General features: G+C 40.8%; 1 protein-coding gene across 1 annotated transcript in view; it reads left to right on the forward strand.

The window, feature by feature from the left end:
- CACUL1 (CDK2 associated cullin domain 1) overlaps positions 1 to 11,205 on the forward strand; it is an 87,844-nt gene extending 76,639 nt beyond the window's left edge. The window contains exons 8-9 of the mRNA XM_053310048.1: positions 5,754 to 5,797; positions 6,427 to 11,205. Coding sequence (XP_053166023.1) covers positions 5,754 to 5,797; positions 6,427 to 6,467 — 85 coding nt within the window. The 3' untranslated portion in view covers positions 6,468 to 11,205. The remainder of the gene's footprint in view (positions 1 to 5,753; positions 5,798 to 6,426) is intronic.
- The last annotated feature ends 7,983 nt before the right edge of the window (positions 11,206 to 19,188 follow it).

Here is a 19,188-nt window from a genome sequence, read left to right on the forward strand (position 1 = left end):
GGTAATGATTATGAGATCATCTAATGAAGAGTCTTGCTAAACAGTACTGCTCTGGGATGGCTTGTACTTCTTCAGACTTTGTCTGAAGTCAGTGCGACTCTGTCACGCTTATCAGTTGTACAGTGCTGTTTGCCCATTCAAATAATTGCATGTTTTTCAAAAAAATAATAATAATAAATTAAATAGCTGCATGTTTATCATGAGAACAGAGCATTTAGAAACACAAGTATCTCCTTGTGGAAGTGACTTAGTGGTAGCTGAATGTGTCACGGTTGTATATATTCGGTGTAACACAGAGTAAATGGAATACTGACCCAAACCAAAGCACACACAAAAAGGTAGTATGGTTGTCATATATGTTACAGTCATGTTAGGTTTGTGCAACTAAACAAGTGTTTTTCAAATAAATCAGTACTTTTCCATTTGTTTCACACCTAAAAAAGAGAAATGAAGCTCAGTATAAAACATAATACATCACAGATTCTGCATATAGGAAGAAAAAAATACAGTGACACAACTGGGAGAGATTATTAACTCAGAAGCCAGTAAAGTAAGAGAGGATGTAGCCAAATTGTAACAGGTTCAGATAAGGTCAGGGGTCTGGAAAACAAATCCTATTAGGAAAAGTTGAAAGAATTGGGTACGTTAGGCCTAGAGAAAACAGGACTGGCTGATAATACAGAGCTTGGATACAACAAGAGAGCAACCTAAAAGAACTTCCCAACTTGATACTCTCCTCTTAAGAACATAAGAACACTGCTGGATCAGGCTCAAGGCTTATGTAATCCAGCATCTTGATTCACTCAGTGGCCCACCAGATGCCTCTGGGAAGCCCAGAGGCAGGAGGCGAGGACATTCCCTCTCTCATGCTGTTGCTCTCCTGCAACTGGTATTTAGAGGCATCCTGCCTCTGAGACTGGAGATGGCCTATAGCCACCAGACTAGTCGCCATTGATAGAACTGTCCTTCATGAATTTGTATAAGCCCCTTTTAAAGCCCTCCAAGCCAGTGGCCATCACCATATCCTGGGGCAGAGAATTCCATAGATTAATTATGTGCTATATGAAAAAGTACTTCCTCTAGTTGGTCCTAAATTTCCCGACATTCTGTTTCATGGGGTGATCCCTGGTTCTAGTGTTGTGAGAGGGGGAGAAAAATTTCTCTGTCCACTCTCTCTGTCTGCTCCATGCATCATTTTATATACCTCTGTAATGTCTCCCTGAAGTTGCCTCTTTTCCAAAGTAAAGAGCCCCAGATGCTGTAGCCATGCCTCATAAGGAAGGTGCTCCAGGCCCCTCGTCATCTTGGTTGCCCTCTTGTGCTCCTTTTCCAGCTCTACAATATCCTTCTTAAGATACAGTGACCAGAACTGTATGCAATACTCCAAATGTCCCACCATATATTTGTATAAGGGCATTATAATACTAACATTCTTATTTCCAATCCCCTTCCTAATGATCCTTAGTATGGAATTTGCCTTTCTTACCGCTGCTGCACATTGACACTTTCAAAGAACTGTCCACCATGACCCCAAGATCTCTTGCCTGGTCAGTCACTGACAGCTCAGCTTTCATCAGCATATATGTGAAGTTGGCAGGGGGGTTGCCCCAATATGCATCACTTTACACTTGCTTACTTTGAACCACATTTGCCATTTTGTTGTCCATTCACCCAGTTTGGAGAGATCCTTTTGGAGCTCCTCACAATCTCTTTTGGATTTCACTAAATAGTTTAGTGTAATCTGCAAATTTGGCCACTTCACTGCTTACCCCAACTTCTAGACCATTTATGAACAAGTTAAAGTACAGGGGTCACCCAGTACAGATCCCTGGGAGACCCCAAACTTACTTCCCTCCATTGTCTGTCAGTTTATTCCTACCCTCTGTTTCCTGTCCTTCAACCAGTTAGCAATCCCCATATGTACTTGTTGCTTTATCCCATGACTGGTAGGTTTTCTTAAGAGCCTTTGGTGGGGAACTTTGTCAAAAGTTTTTTGGAAATCCAAGTATACCATGTCAACCTGATTACCTTTATCCACATTCCTGGTGACACTTTCAAAAGAACTCCAAAAGGTTCGTGAGGCAAGATGTTCTCTTGCAGAAACCATGCTGGTTCTCCTTCAGCAAGGCCCATTCTTCTATGTGTGTTAACAGTTTTGTCCTTAAGTATGCTTTCCATCAATTTACCCAGCACTGAAGTTAAGCTAACTGACCTGTAATTTCCCAGATCCCCCATGGATCCCTTCTTGAAAATTGGAGTTTGCTACTTTCCAGTCCAGAGCCTGACTGTATGGATAAGTTATATTTTTTTGCTAGGAGATCAGCAATATCACATTTGAGTTCCTTCAGTAAATACACTTGGGTGGGTGCCATCTGGCCCTAGTGATTTGTAGTTTTGTAGTTTTTCAAGACAATTTAGAACATTCTCTCTCATCACATCAGATTGGCCCATTTCTTCAGCCTCGAAGCCTGAGAGGCTTGGTTTTGGATAGGATATATGGTCAATGTCTTCAATTGTGAAGACAGATGCAAAGAACTCATTCAGCTTCTCCTCCTTAACAATCCTTTTCATGCCCTCATCATCTAATGGTCCAACTGCCTCCCTGGAAGGTTTTCTGCTGCTGATATATTTGATTTGATTTGATTGATTTGATTTATATGCCACCCTTCCTAAAATGGTTCAGGGCGGTTTACATCAAAATAAACACAATTAAAATCAATTAAGATCTAAAATAAAAACTAAATCAATTAAACAATTAAAATAATTTAGAACACAACATTAAAAATTTAAAACCATAAATCTAATTAAAAGCCTGGGTGAATAAATGTGTCTCCAGTGCCTTTTTAAGAGTTGCCAGAGATGAAGAGGTTCTTATTTCAACAGGGAGCGCATTCCAAAGTCCAGGGGCAGCCGCGGAGAAGGCAGATGAACCTCTCCAGATGATCTTAACAGATGGTGGGGCTCATGGTGAAGAAGACGTTCTCTAAATACTCAGGGCCTAAACTGTTTAGGGCTTTATAGGTAATAACCAGCACCTTGTATTTTGCCCGGAAACATATCAGCAGCCAGTGTAGTTATTTCAACACAGGAGTAATATGGTCTCTCCTAGATGAACCAGAGATCTACTTGTTAACCACACTGGCGACCTCCTGAACTTGGTGGTACCTTTCCTCCTTCTTGGTATATATTCCAACTGAGCTTCTATTGTGATTTTAAAGAAGCTCCATGCTTTCTGGAGTGATTTGATACCCCCCCCCCCAACATTCCCTTTCAGTTTCCTTTTTACCAGTTCCCTCATTTTTTAGAAGTTTCCTTTTCTGAAGTCCAATGCATCAGTGTGGCCTTGGCAATGCTCCACTCACATATAAGCTGAATTGGATCACACTATGGTTCCCAATGGTTCCACAACTCTGACATCTCACACCAGATCCTGGGCACCACTCAGGATTAAGTCCAAGGTTGCCATCTCTCTGGTAGGTTCTGTGACTAACTGATCTAAGGCACAGTCATTTAGCATTTCTAGAAATTTGGCCTCTTTTTCACTACCTGCACATGGATTTACCCAGTCTATATGTGGGTAATTGAAGTCGCCCATTATTACTACTCTCTCTCTTTTTGACGCCTCTCTTATTTGCTTCTCCAACTCCAGGTCACTCTCAGTGTTTTGACCCGGAGGGTGATAGCATGTCCCAAATAACACATTTCCTTTCAGTCCTCAGATTGTCACCCATAATGGTTCTGTGGAGGTCTCTGGTCCTCCTAGGTTTTCTAATTGTTTGGATTCTGTCCCTGCTTTAACAAACAGTGCTTTTCCACCCGCGATCTTCCCCTCCCTATCCCTTCTGTAGAGTTTATATCCAGGAATAACCGTTCCCACTGGTTTTCACTGTTCCACCTATTTTCTGTTATGTCCTTTATATCTATGTTTTCATTAATGACCAAGCGCTCCAGCACTTACCCTAGAAGCCCTCTGTGCTACCCCAAGTTATGTCCCCAAGGATTGCACAGCCCTCAGGGATGTATGTTTCAATGGCATAGAGGGCTTTCTGTAGAAGGGGAGGGCATCTTTGTTACGCCAGTGTAGTTAGTTAAGCCACTCTTTCTGTACTGGTACATCCTTGCTCTGCATGTTAGCCAATGATACCTCTCTTCAAATATATAAAGGGCTGTCTCCTAGAAGAGGGCAATTACTCTGCTGCTCCAAAAGGCAGGACTAGATCTAATGGACTTTAGTTTTAAGAGGGCAGATTTCATTTGAACATTAGGAGAAACTTCTTAATGGTGAAAGAAGCTTTGACAATGGAACCAGTTACATAGCCTGGGGATGGATTCTTCCTTGCTGGAAGTCTTCAGAGGAGGTTCTGGACAGCCATCTGAGGAGATATTCTAGCTCCAGATTTCTTGTATTGACCAAGCAGTTTGATTCAATGGCCTATAGGGCCCCACTTTACAATAGCCGTAAACTCATTAAAATCCACAAAACTTTCTGCTCATGTTAACAAAGACATTTGTTTAGAGGCTTTATGTTATTTTTCAAATTTGATTACTACATTCCCTGACTATTTTGATAATGAAAAGTGGCATTGATAAGCACATTACTTATCTTATCTTAATTGGGGCTTCTCTAAACTGGTTTTGAATGTGGTATGCTGAAGGAGACACAAACTGGAAGTTTGTCCTGATGCTTTGTCCCTTGTTACAAGTTTCTTCCTATATATTTCCAGCTTTTGCCAAGAAAAGTAGAAACTTGCCAAGACCTCATTAAAAATGTGTACTTGAACCATCCCAGCCTTGCAGAGTTAATGTAGCTTCCTCAGTCTTCTTGCTTGCCAGTAAAAATATTTGAAATGATACAATTGCACCTAATCACTTAAATCTGGAAATCTGATTAAGAAGTTTGTTTCATTTTCATTCGGAATTTTAATTTTCCCCAATGACCTCTGATAAATTAAGCTTTGGGGTTGGGATTTAACACTGGCAGCATTCCAGGAGGATAATGCATCTGTAACGTCTTAGGTTGCTTACAATTGAAAAGTAGTTTTCACTATGTTAGAAAAATGTTAACTCTTCCATGCCATCTACAAATGGTACCTTGAATAAAAAAGAAACTTGGAATTCTCTCTGTATGCATTTATTTCAGCAGCATACTGATGTAATTTAAAATGCATTTATTGGAAAACATTCGTGGAAAGAGTACTTCTGAGTAACTTTGCCATAGCCATCAGACCATTTGGCTAAGGCAGTAGAACTAAATGGAACTTGATGGTGGTAAAAAAAAAATTAATAACTTAGTTTAAAATGTTGCTATCCTTTTTAATGGTATTTCAGTATTTATGGCCTGAAAAAAACTGCCTCACTGTGCCTAGTGGTAGGGCTGTCATGAGAAATAGTCATGTCATCTCCCTATCCCATATGGTTTCTCATTTCAGTATAGCAATATTTTAAATTAATAAATTTCAAATGTTACTGTCGTAGAGTAAGATCTGATGATACAGAAATGGCATTCATGCTGCATGGGCAACATCAGAATTGGCCATAAATGGCAAGGCTGAAGCCTCTTAGTCTTAGCAGGATATGTTGAGATTCCACCCCGCCCCCCTTGGATTACCTGTGGTGTTGTCACTCTCACTGGCACTTAACAGATAATTTTTAAAACATTCTCTGTTGCATTGTGTTTAAAGTCCAGGCTGATATTAGGCCCCATGGTAACTTTCTGTAATTCTTTTCCTCTGTCTTCCACTTTTCTTTTTAAGAGGTGACCAGTCACGTAAAAGAGCGGGCGAAGAATTAACGTACAGTGAGTAATTTTAGATTGTTATTCCAAGTTATTTTATTAGCAATGATAACTATGTGTAGTAAGTTGTGGCATACAGTTCCTTCTCACCAGTGGCTGTAAAGAAAAGTCTGATGTCTTGAGTACACCATCTTGACAGAGTCAGGGGTGAGATTCCTGTACCTCAAATAGGAGATACTTCATTGTACCACTTCCACCTTATCAGTAGCCGAAGCCCTGAGTACACTTGGGCAGTGGGGTATGAATCCCTGCAGTGAGGACTCTCTTCAAGAAAATTATTCAAGGAATTCAGTCTAGTATGGGATAGCCAAAGCAATTTCTCATGATTCCAATGAATGGGTACTCTGTCGGGATCAAAGGTGCCAAAGAATTATCACGTCTGTGATAAAGACAGCTGAATAGGCAGGCTTCAAAGTCTCTGCTCCATAGACATTATCCAGTGTGAAGTGCATTATGGCCTAGATGGGGATTTATGGTGCAACCGAAATTAAAAACTTTTCTGGCCCATGGAAGGGTGTCCATTTAACTTCTTGGACCACTTATTCTTGCAAACAGATGAATGGAATCCTGTGTATCTGTTGGCTTAGGTCAAGGTGAAATGGGCATTACATTAGTTTTTTCTTGTCTTTCAGATGGCTCAGCTTCATGTGCAAGCTCAAGAGGATGCAGATAATGACTGTACTAGATGTATTTTATTTCCAATCGGAGCGGACACTGGAGCAACATTGGAGGGGAGGGTATCCAAAAGCTCAGTTGGGCTCTACTGATACTCAGGTTCTTTGGTGCAAACTATACCTAGAAGAGGAGTTTGGACTTATTTCTTGCCATGTAATAAAATGTCTGTTGCTGCTATTTGGGGGCTAACTTGGAACAACATGACTGGCTTCAATAAGTTCTTCTGTGGGCAATCCTGTGAGAAACATTCCCCCCCCCCCTTTTTTTTTTTTTTTGCTTAAAACAACTTGGTAGCCAAAAAGAGCAGCTTCTCCTGGGGGGAAAAAAAACTTTGCACTTTTTCCAATTTATGGACATTGCTGAGTTAAAACTTGTGCCCATTAGGTTTTGTCTGAAGCTTTTGCTTAGGAAAATAAATATTCATCACTTGGCAGTATTTCTTTCTTGCTGCAAAAGATTTGCCTCTGAGTTGGTCTCATGCCACTTACATTCCAGACTTATTTACTCGCCTGCTCAGCCCTTTTCTTCCTTCCCTACACTTCTTTCTTTATCATTATGCCCTCCTGTGCCCCTTTTTGCCTTTGTTTTTGACTTGTGTGCTTTGCAACTTGGCAGATCACACACACACTTCTTGTAAGCTGTGATTTGATTAAATATGCTGCATTGCTAAAAGATCTTCCTATACCTCTTCATTATCTTTAGGAACTGAAACTGAAGAAGGTTCAAATCCTTTCCCCCACTCATGAGAAGTATTAACACAAGTCTCAACATTCAATTTTTTTTTATTGCCTTCTCCAGTTACTGCAATGAATTAAACTCCAGACAGAATGTAATAATGTGATTTCTATTCAGAATTCAAACACTACTGCATAACAGTTAAAGAATTTGGTAAGAGACTGTGAACCAAGTTGACCCAGTTCATCTGTAGTTTGTCCTATGGCAGTACTGAGATTTTTAGTATGAAGTAATCTGTAATGGGTTTAGTAGGTGTGGCTGGAACTTTGGTTATATTTGTAGCTTATCCTTGGGCAGCAAGGTTGACTTGCATATTCAGGAAACGTTTGTGGTGCAGTACAGCTGTCTTATCAATTCAGAATGCAGGTGAGGGGGGTTGCATGTTTGATACCCACTGAAAAGTATTTTTGAACCTCAACACTGTTTGGGTTGCAGTGTAAGCATAGTTCTTAATAAGGAGTAGTTTACAGTGTGCTAGGGCTATAACTATCTACAGCAATATGTACCTCATAAAGGAGTAATCTGGATCCCTGCTTTCTACCTATGGTCTGGTTCAGAGGTAAAGATGCAAGGTGCTGTTTTCTGTCTTCTCTCTGAAGAAGTACCATGTGTGTAGGTAAATTAGAGGATCCTCCCTTATTTTCAAACTATAATTGGTTTAGAAAAGGGATACTGTAAAACTGGTAAGTGTGGGCAAGTTTGCCATTGAAGTAACAAGGCCTAATGAAATAACAAGGCCAACTAGACGCAGCTGTGGTGAGGAGTTAGTGCTCAGGAAGAAGTTAAGTGTGAAGTCTTCACTGCTGTGCCCAAAGAAGGGCCATGAGGAGGAAACATTTACATCTCTTGGAGAGGATATGAGAATGTTTATTATGTAGTAGTAATATCTTTCTTTTGGCTCATTTAGCCATTGGATACGCCCATTACCAAATCAGTAGGGTAACACAGCTAGTTTTTTAAAAAGTAATAATATTCATCCAGATACACAAACCTTCATCATAGCAACACTGAGAGGAACCAAAAGGAAAATTAAAAGGGTTTTATTATTCATAAGCTAAAAAAGTGCACTAATGCATGCCTTTCCCATTTGCTGTTGGGCACTGGCCATGCTCATTTCTTCGGGTCCACACTGAAGCCTGCACTATTTTAAAATCTGATTGGTTAGGACTGTCTTATTTTAAAAACCACTGCTGACATTCTAGTGATGTATGTGTAAGAGGGGACTGTGGGAATGCACAAGGAGCTCTCACACAACTCTCCCAGTCCCTGGATGCATGCTGTTGAGCAAGACCATTGGAGTGGGTCAGGAACGTGTTCCTGATCTTATAGAGCACTTCTAGAGTGAGCTCTCTGAACTCTATATTGGCTCAAGAGTGGGCATAGAAGGGAACTAGAGGAGTTGGTGAGGGCCCCCAGCATGTGCCAGCAGTCGTACTTATGCACACACTTATGCACACTAGGATGTGGGCCACTGTCAGGAATAATCACAGAATTTACCTATGTCTTTCTTCTTCTTGTTGTTTTTAACACAATAAGTTAAAAAAATACCAAGTGTGGAGGTATATAACTTTGGAACAGTCTCTACTGGTGAAATTTCTAAATTCTAAATGCCCCTTTCTAAAACAGGGGTAGACAAGACTCTCTAGTGGCTATTGAACTACAACTCCCATCATTCTCAGCCACAAATTGTGGTTGGGGATGGTGGGATTTGTAGTTCAATAACAGCTGGAGAGTCAAGGCTGCCTTACCCCTGTTTTAAAGCAAATAAGACAGAAATCAAACTATTTCAAAAGACCTGTTCTGTTGTAACATTTACTAGTTTCATCTCTGTAAAGGGGAGTTAGTATATGCAAGGTATGATGTCATCGCCTGGTCCATCAGTATATTTGCAGATTGAATTCCAGTCATATTATTGTGATGAATGAACACCCAATCATGCCCCTAGAATTACATTAATACAGTTGGCATCTGATTCAAGAATGCACTTTATCCACCAGACCTCAGTTGCCTGTGAGGACAAAGTTCATTATTATTCTGATATTGAAATTACCATTTTAAGAAACCATGATAGGAAGTTTAGACAAATTCATTGCTGGGTTTAATGTATGGATGTGTGTGTAGGATAGGCCTCACACAAATACATGGACACATGAAATAAAATTTGTTTGGGCATGAAAAACGGGATGTGGGAATAGGAAAAAATAGTGTACTCACAGAACATTAGTAGAAACCAAGACTAAAAAAAATTCCAATATAAAACAAATATCTGATGGCATAAAAGCTCATTTATAGAATTGTTACATTTTAGTTCTATATGAATTAAGGATAAATAAATTCTTGCTTCCATAAGCTCCTGATGCTGCTGCATCCTCCCCAAACATTGCCGTTCTAGAAGTTTGCTGTGTGGTCCAAGATGGCAAAGTTAAACTGCTAGGAATGCATGAGAAATGGAGTCATGCAACTGCCCTTGGGGGTTCCTTTAAAAGATGGACATCTGCTGCTGTGTTCTCCTGAGCTAACTCACACCCAACCTAAGCAGCCTTTATCATACTGTAAAGCACTATTCAGGGTGATAAAAGCTTAGATTCTCTCCTTCCCTCATTTGCCTTCTGAGCATATTTAGGTTTATAAATAAGGACTCTGCAGCTTGTTTGGGAGAATACAGAATGGGAGGCTAAGTACAGAATATGGTGTGTCCTCTGCTTTATTTTTACTGTAGTTTAGGGAGACCAATGGCAACCTTATCCAACTAGATATCCAACTAGAGCCCAAGTGAATCTTCTGCTGTATTCAAAAGGTTACAAGTTAGGATGGAGTGCAGTGTTCCCTGTAACAGTGATTCTCATTGCAGCTGGGGGTGATGGGAGTTGTAGTTGTCAACTTCTGGGAACCTCTTTTACAGGGAATGCTGGTAATGTCACATGGAGTGTGTGTGTGTGTGTTTGACAGAGAGCCTGGGCAGTACAGCAGCTGTCTGACCAGAAGGAAAAGCCCATGTAGCACCTGTGTGTCTTTCTCATACTAGTCTTGAAGTTAAGCCCAGGCAACAGACACCTGGAAGTATTCATGGTTGATCTTCCTTCTTGTGAATCCCTAGTTGACCCTGAATATATTTGAGGAGAGTTTCAGTTTCAGCTACCTTCTGGGTGAGCTCTTTGGGCATGGGAGTTCAGCATCTGTGTTGCTTTCATCAGATTCTAACTTGGGGTGTTTGCTTATGACATCAAAGCTAGCACCATTAAGTCAGTGGGATACAAAATTTAAATAAAATGCCCCTTTTTATTACAAGTAGTGTGTAAATTTTATTATGCACTTAAAAACCTTTGGGTTTGATTTCTCTCTCTGTTTTTTTACTTTAAAAATAATGTAAAATAACTGGTTTGTAAATAACCTGTAGAATACATGGCTTCTATTTTCAGGTAATGGTTTTATTTCTTTCATTGGATGTTGAGCCGTAGGATATAACTTCGAAAACAGTTCTTCTTTGAAGCTAATAAGACAAAGTATTCCTCTAATAACACTTTACACATTACTTTCAAAGATGTTTTAGCCCAATGTAGCATCTTGCCTGAATAGGAAGCCTGAGAACTCTTTTTGTAAAAATAAATTAATATGTTGTATTATGTTGTAAATTGATATTAAGATTTCTGTATGTTTTGGCATCTAATGCTGAAATCATTTGTTTTCCTATCTTCAAAGGGTTTTATCTTTGTGAACTGAGCATGAAAGAAACAACGAAACATATAAAGCAATTGTTACTTTGTAAACATTTTTCTTTATAATTTGGTGGAGCAGTGTGTTGGGTCTCTAAAGCCATGACTTAACCAAAGCAGCATGGTCTTCACTATGGTGCTTCTGTGAATCAGATGATTTGCCACGTATGTGTGTTCCCCACCCCCCTGAGATCTAAATGGCAACATTTTTAAATGCATTGGGTGTCATCTTATATCAGTTCTTGTTTCCTGGGAAACTTGCTCTATTAAACTATTTTTTAGACAAAAGATGTTGGTTCTGAAATTGAAATTCTTAATGCATCCACTGATCATGCTGAAGGTGATGGATCACACAGCTGAGGGTGACTAATGAAATTTGCATGGTGCCACGGAGTGTGGCATATTACACTTAGGGTCAAATTACACGTAGTGATAAATCCATCATATAAGCATAGCAGCCACAAGGACAAGGGGGCATTTCACCCTTTCCCCTTACACCACAGTTCTGATCATGCTTCCCCAAACTATTTGCCTTGGGGTAGAAGCTCCCAAAGGTGGCTTCCTTCCTGAGGCAAAGAGTGTTGATTAAAGGCACTTTAATCATGGCCATGTCATGTGAGGAAAGGATGGAGTGTTCCTTCCCTATGTGCCATAGACTGGAAGCTCTTGTAACATCCAATAGTGAGTTTCCTCTTGAGACAGGCAGCATTGGGGAAGGGAGTTTTAATAATGACCATAGCATGAGAGGCAAGGATTAAGTGCCCTTAAACTGTGCCATAGTTCACCATAATAATCTAACATGGCTAAATTACTAGTAACCCCTGAGGATGTATGTTTACTGTCTTAGTAACAAACACCAATGATCCATCCTCAGAGGTTTTTAGTACTTGTAATAACTTCATTTTCAATGAAAAACACTACTTATGGCTTTAAAGTACAGTAATGTGCACTTGTATGGTCCCATCCTATGCAAATTTATTCATGGCAGAACTTGGTCAGGACATCCTAGAGAAAACTACTCACAAACTGCTTTTGTGGTAAATCTGTGACATCTTTATGGTCTGGAATAAAGGTAAATAATTTAGAAAAGATTAAATATTACATAAATAGCCATCCATTCAACAATCCATATTTAACAATACCATTGAAAATCCAAGCTTATTATTTGTAGTCCTCACTATTGATGACAAAATAATAACTGTTCTGTACAACAAACCTACAGATGTTCATAACTATCTCAACTGGAAATATTGTCATCACAAGCATATCAAAAGAAACAACCCACAGTTTGGCTCTTAGAATCAAATGTATCTGTAATAACAACGTAATAACAAAAAAAGAACATTGTAACTATAGAGACTCTTCACAATGGCAAGGTAAGTAAGTACCAGCAAAGTTCAACACATCTAATAGTTTTGATTTCCATCCTGCAGCTCCTGGTTTATCACCAAAGAATAAGAAAAAGCTACCCAATTTTAGCCAACTCTGAAACATTCAGCAAAACACCTACTGTAGCATTTCATCAGCTACCAAATCTGCATAGATTGCTACTGAGATTTGTAACTAAGCCACCAGTCAGGAATCCAGGATCACACTCTTGTGATTCAAAATGTGTCACTTGTATCTAACTCTGTGATGCACCTACTTCCAAGAGTACTAGGACTGAAAGAACGTAAGATATCAAACATCAACTGCAAATCCTGTAGTGTTATCTATGAGTGCAAATGACTAGGATGCAATATTCCATATATAGGTGGCCTCAGACAGTAACAGGTTTACTAGAGTGAATGGTCTACCTGGCTAGATGAACAATTAGGGTGTTTTTAGATTATTAAGTTGGGGCACCCTGCTAACTGAGCAAACTAGTGATGGGGTATTTGACCAGTTTCAGGCCCTTATTCAGTCAATTCAACAACCCCTTGCCCAATGCACTATTAATAGCCCAGTGGATGTAGATAGATACCAATGGGTGGTTTGATCAAGATTGCCTTAACACAAAGGCCCTGGTTGCCAATTTTAAACTTTATAGGGCTAATGAGGGTCTAATTATGGAACAACACATACTTGATCAGGAAAAAAAGTATTAAAAGAAAGAGTTGCACTTAGGGGAATGGGGGAGCTATTATAGGTCACCTCTAGAATTAATGATACTGCTGCCTGTGGGAATATTGTATTTGCTCATTCCTCAGACAGACCCTGGAATGGATTGGGTTGTCATATCCCTGCAGAGGTATGGGCAACCCATTTTAGGGCCTTGTATAGGGCATCTGATTTTGATGAAATGCCCTTATTGCCTCTTCAGGAACCTCTCCCGATCTGGCCAACAGTTTTCATCAAGGAGATCACTGACCCAATTCAAATTGGGTAAAGCCCCAGATTTGAATCACACCCCTCTTGAACTGTCAAAATTGAAATATTGGATGGTGGGATCCTGTACTTGCAAGTCTTTTCACTCATATTGATTGATCTGCCTGTATCTCGGGAGAGAAATACAACTGTGATTGATCCTATTTATAAGAAAGGCCAATGCTTTGACCCTTCTAATTATTGACCTATCAGTTTATTGAGTATTATCAGTGAATTATATTCTAGACATCTATATGGTAAACTTCTGGATTAAGAGAACATACACAGGAGGAACAGGTGGGGTTCAGGACCTGTCAGTCGACACTTGATGAGGCTTTGGTACTACTTTGGAAAAGAAATTGCTTTGGTCGCCCTCTGGAATGGCCTGTGCAGAGAGAAAGATGGGGGAGTGCAACACTGTTAATTTTCTCAGATATCTCAGTGGCTTTCAATACCTTTGATCATTGTATCCTTTTGGAGAGGCTGGCTGGGTTGGGTGTGGGAGGCAGCGCTTGGAGGTGGTTCCATTCCTACCTCAAGACACGTCCCCAAAAGTTGGTGCTGGGGAATTACTGCTCAACCCCTTGGCAGTTATGCTTTGAGGTTCTGCAGGATTCCATTCTTTCCCCTGTGCTGTTTAACATCTACATGAAACTGCTGGGAGAGGTCATCTGGGGATCTGGACTGAAATGTCATCAGTATGCAGATGACACTCAGTTTTATCTCTCTTTTTCATCAGATGCAGGTGAGGCAGTGACTGTCCTGAATCAGTGCAGGAATGGACTGGATGAGGGTGAACAAGCTGAGACTCAATCCAAACAAAACAGAAGTACTATTGGTCAATGGTTCCTCTGCCCGTGTGAATGATGTTCAGCCTGTTCTAGATGGGGTTGCATTGAAGGACCAGGTTCACAGTCTGGGGGTACTCACTGATCCAGCACTGTTGCTAGAAACTCAAGTGCTAGAAGCTCAAGCTCAAATTATAAATGCTTCTCTGAGGGAGGGCAGGATGCCTCCTTGACTTAAGGAGGCAGTCATTAGACCTCTTCTAAAGAAGCCTGCATTAGATCCCTCAGAGCTGAGCAATTATAGGCCTGTTTCCAACCTCCCATGGCTGGGCAAGGTAATTGAGAGGGTGGTGGCCTCTCAGCTCCAGGAGCTCTTGGAGGAAACTGATTATCTAGACCCATTTCAGACTGGCTTTTGGGCTGGCTATGGGGTGTAGACTGCCTTGGTCAGCCTGATGGATGATCTCCAATTGGCAATTGACAGAGGAAGTGTGACTGTTGGTCCTTTTGGATCTCTTGGCAGCTTTCAATACTATCGACCATAGTATCCTTCTGGAATGTATGAGAGTGTTGTGGGTGGGAGGCACTGTTTTACAGTGGTTCCGCTCCTACCTCTCGGATAGATTCCAGATGGTGTCGATTGGAGATTGTTGCTCTTCAAAATCTGAACTTAAGTATGGTGTCCCTCAAGGCTCCGTACTCTCTCCAATGCTTTTTAACATCTACATGAAACCGCTGGGAGAGATCAACAGGGGATTTGGAGCTGGGAGTTACCAGTACACTGATGACACCCAGATCTACTTCTCCATGTCAACTTCTTCAGGAGCTGGCATATCCTCCCTAAATGCCTGCCTGGAAGCAGTAAAGGGCTGGATGAGGGAGAATAAACTGAAGCTGAATCCAGATAGGACGGAAGTACTTATTGTGCCAGGTCAGAACTCTAGAGATGATTTTGATCTACCTGTTCTTGATCGGGTCACAATTCCCCAAAAGGAACAGGTTCGCAGTCTGGGAGTACTTCTGGATCCAACCTCTCCCTGGTCTCTCAGGTTGAGGCGGTGGCCAGGGGTGCTTTCCATCAGCTCCAGCTGATATGCCAGCTGCGCCCGTTTCTCGAGATCATTGACCTCAAAGCAGTGGTACCACTGTTGGTAACCTCCAGACTTGCCTTCTGTAATGCGCTCTACGTGGGGCTGCCCTTTGTACGTAGTCTGGAAACTTCAGTTGGTTCAGAATGCAGCAGCCAGGTTGGTCTCTGGGTCATCTCGGAGAGACCACGTTACTCCTTTACTGATAGAGCTACACTGGCTGCCAATAGGTTTCCGGACAAAATACAAAGTGCTAGTTATAAAGCCCTAAACGGCTTAGGCCCTGGGTATTTAAGAGAGCGTCGTCTTCACTAAAAGCCCCACCACCCACTGAGGTCATCTGAGGAGGTCCGTCTGCAGTTTCTGCCAACTTGTTTGGTGGCTACATAGAGACGGGCCTTCTCAGTCGCTGCCCCGAGATTGTGGAATGCACTCCCTGCTGAGATACAATCCTCCCCATCTATGGCAATTTTCAAAAAATGCCTGAAAACCCATCTTTTCGCCCAAGCTTTCTCAGCCTCCTAAAAATTTTTAGGTTTTAATCTCTGGTTTATTTTTAAATTGTTACATTGTTTTAGGTTTTCTGTATATGTTTTTAACTTGTTTTATGCTATTGTTAACCACCCAGAGACGAAAATCTGGGGCAGTGTACAAATTAGATTAGATTAGATTAGATTAGATTAGATAAGTGGCCTCTATGGCTCAGAGAGCCTTTTATCAACTTTGGCTGATATGCCAACTGCGACCTTACCTGGATAAAGATAGCTTGACCACAGTTACTCATGCACTGGTAACCTCTCTCTTAGATTGCTGCAATGCACTGTATGTGGGGCTGCATTTGAAAATGGTCTGGAAACTATAAAATAGGTACAAAATAGATCTGCAAGATTATTAACTGGTACTGGATGTTTTGAGCATATTACATGAGTGCTTCATCAGCTGCACAGGCTCCCAGTCTGTTTCTGGGCCGAATTCCAAGTGCTGGTTTAACCTTTAAAACCCTAAACGGCTTTGGATCGGATTACCTGAGAGTGCCCCATATGTCCCATCCTGGACCTTAAGTTTTTCTTTGCAGGCCTTCCTCTGAGTGCCCCTGCCAAATGAGGTGAGTTGGGTGGCTACTAGGGAGAGAGCTTTTTTGGTGGTTGCACCCCATTTATGGAATAGCCTCCACAGTGAGGTTTGCCTGGCTTCATCACTTTGTTCTTTTAGTTGCCAGGTACATACCTTTTTTGTTTTGTTGGGCCTTTTAAATTTAATTTTTAAAGTTCTATTTTTAAACTGATTTTAAAAGGTTTTTGATATACCGAAAATCCGGTTCTTTGTCTGGGTGGTATCGACGCCAATAATTGATGCCACACAGCGGAAAAGTTTCAAAGTTTTACTGCTGCAGCTAAGTAAGGCAAGAGGGGCGATACAACGCCCAGATCAAATGCAAATTCTACAGAGTTTCAAGTAACTATTTATACATTTCTAAGTTCTTTGTTCTACATATCTATGACATAGCAATATGTCGAAAGAAGACACTTTAGCAACTACATACATAAATCAATCTCCATCAGCATCAAACAACAAACAATTGACATCAGCACTGACATGTAACAGTCCCCAGATCTCTGTAATTCACAGTTTGTTCCACCTCCTTTTGTTTAGTTCTTTGGCCTTATCTCCCTTATGTGTCAACAGGTTTGTTACTGGTGAAGTCTTGGAGCCTCTCAGGGCCCCCTCTTGTAGTTATTGCTTTTCGTTATCTCACAAAGCTAAAGCTGACTCCCTTGTAGGAGTGAAGCTAGCAATTAGGGCGATTCATCTACATTCTAAAAGATCATGGACATCTCTGGTGTGAAAAAAAAACAGAAAAGGGAGGGCTAGTTAGCCCATCGGCATTTCTGAAGGCAGCTATGAGCTTAGTGTTTTGCTACAAAAATGGCTAAGCTTTGGTTCAGGCTTTTAGGCCTGTGACCAGTATGATTCAGTGTTAGAAACAGTTTATGGGAATTGGGATCCTGGGTTATATCATTTTAAATTGCTTTGTATTGTATTTATATTTTCTTTCTCTCCCCCCATCCCACTAATGCTATGTTGTGAGTCGCCCAGAGAACAACTTGTTATGGGGCAGCTAACAAAGGTGGTTATTGTTATCATTATCATTACTACTACATCACCTGGCTGAAAATTATTCATTCTGTATTCAGCCTTTACTGATTTTAAGGCAGCATTCGACTCCATTCCTAGGGAGCTTTTGTGGAGTAAACTTGCAAACTCAGTTACTACTTATTCAGATGCTGCAAGAGAACAACTAGTTGAGAGTGAGATGTAGTGCTCAAGGACACTTGACTGAGTCTGTACCTACACAGAAGGGAGTCAAGCAGGGATGCATTTGGGCCCCACTCCTTTTCAATTTTTATATAAACTCCCTTACTGAATGTATGGATAGCCCTGATTTCCATTCTCCCACACTAGCCAGTAAACCTACTTTGATACTACTTTGTGCCAACTATGTGGTTATTTTATCTAGAACACTTGGTATGAGAAGAGCTTTACACAGGTTAGCCCAATATTGTGAAGAAAATAATTTATTCATAAATGCTCAAAAATCTAAGATTATGGTCTTTGCAAAAAACCCAAAAAAACAACAACCTTAAGCAGCATCAGACCTCTGAAAAGTATACAGTGTACTGTGCTTGACTGGCCAGCAAACTCGCCTGACCTGACCCCATAGAGAATCTATGGGGCATTGCCAAGAGAAGGATGAGAGACATGAGACCAAACAATGCAGAATTGCTGAAGGCCGCTAATGAAGCATCCTGGTCTTCCATAACACCTCAGCAGTGCCACAGGCTGATAGCATCCATGCCACGCCGCACTGAGGCAGTAATTGCTGCAAAAGGGGTCCAAACCAAGTACTGAATACATATGTATGCTTATACTTTTCAGAGGTCCGATATTGTTCTATTCTTCAATCCTTGTCTTCTTGGTTCCATGTAATATTCTAATTTTCTGAGATTGTGGATTTGGGGTTTTCATGAGCTGTACGCCATGATCATCACAATTCTAACAAATTAAGGGTTGACTTATCTCGCTTTGCATGTAATGCGTCTGTCTCATATATCAGTTTCACCTTTTAATTTGCATTACTGAAATTAATGGACTTTTGCACGATATTCTAATTTTCCGAGTTTCACCTGTATGCTGGGCAATCACAGGTTTTCATCTCAGTTTTTAAAGGCACTGGGACTTGATGCTGCTAAAGGATTTATAAAATAACAAATAGTGGACATTGGAAAGCAGAGTGATTTGGGACTGATCTCTGCATTAGAATTTTCCCTGGTATCTATCCAAATTATCCTAGACCTGTTCATTATCTAATGACACTAAATATTTTGCCTCATAGAAGGGCCTTTTCCCTAGTGTGATTTACTGTGTTTTTATCTGCGTTATTGGATGCCAGGTACCAAAAAATTCCTTTTAACAGCTGAACATGTCCTAGCCCTAGGAGGTCTCAGCCTCAAAGACAGCACATGTCCACAGCAGCCACTCCTAGACTGTTGAACACTCCATCACAGACATTCTATAACTTACTGCAGCTACTACAACAACAGAGCAGTATAATATCAGAGCAACTGAGTAAGGTGGAAGCCTAAATGTCTTGCACATTATATTTGATTATCTATCTATATTTCTCTTAAATGTACCCGTTGCTAATCCCATGTGTGGCAGCTCTCGTGAGAGTTCACAAGCAGCTGCCAGATAACGACGGGAAAGGGCGGGTGGGGTTAAAGAAAGTGCTGGCCATGAGAATGGCTGAGCGACAGCCATCGGGCAGGGAGAGCAAAAGGAAAGCTGAGAAGAGAACTAGAGGTGCAGATGCTCTGCACTCAATTCAGCTAGTTGCTGATTATTTGTTAATCAACAATCTTTTTTTAAATTAACAGCATCCTCCTGAGATCAGAAAATACTTGTATGGCTGTTTGCACCTTTAACAAGTTCTAGTAAGAACTAATCAGCCTACTTTCACTATCCCTATAACTGGACTAAATTTGGTCCAA

The sequence above is a fragment of the Hemicordylus capensis genome, chromosome 3 (assembly GCF_027244095.1).
Source record: "Hemicordylus capensis ecotype Gifberg chromosome 3, rHemCap1.1.pri, whole genome shotgun sequence".
Lineage (NCBI taxonomy): Eukaryota > Metazoa > Chordata > Lepidosauria > Squamata > Cordylidae > Hemicordylus > Hemicordylus capensis.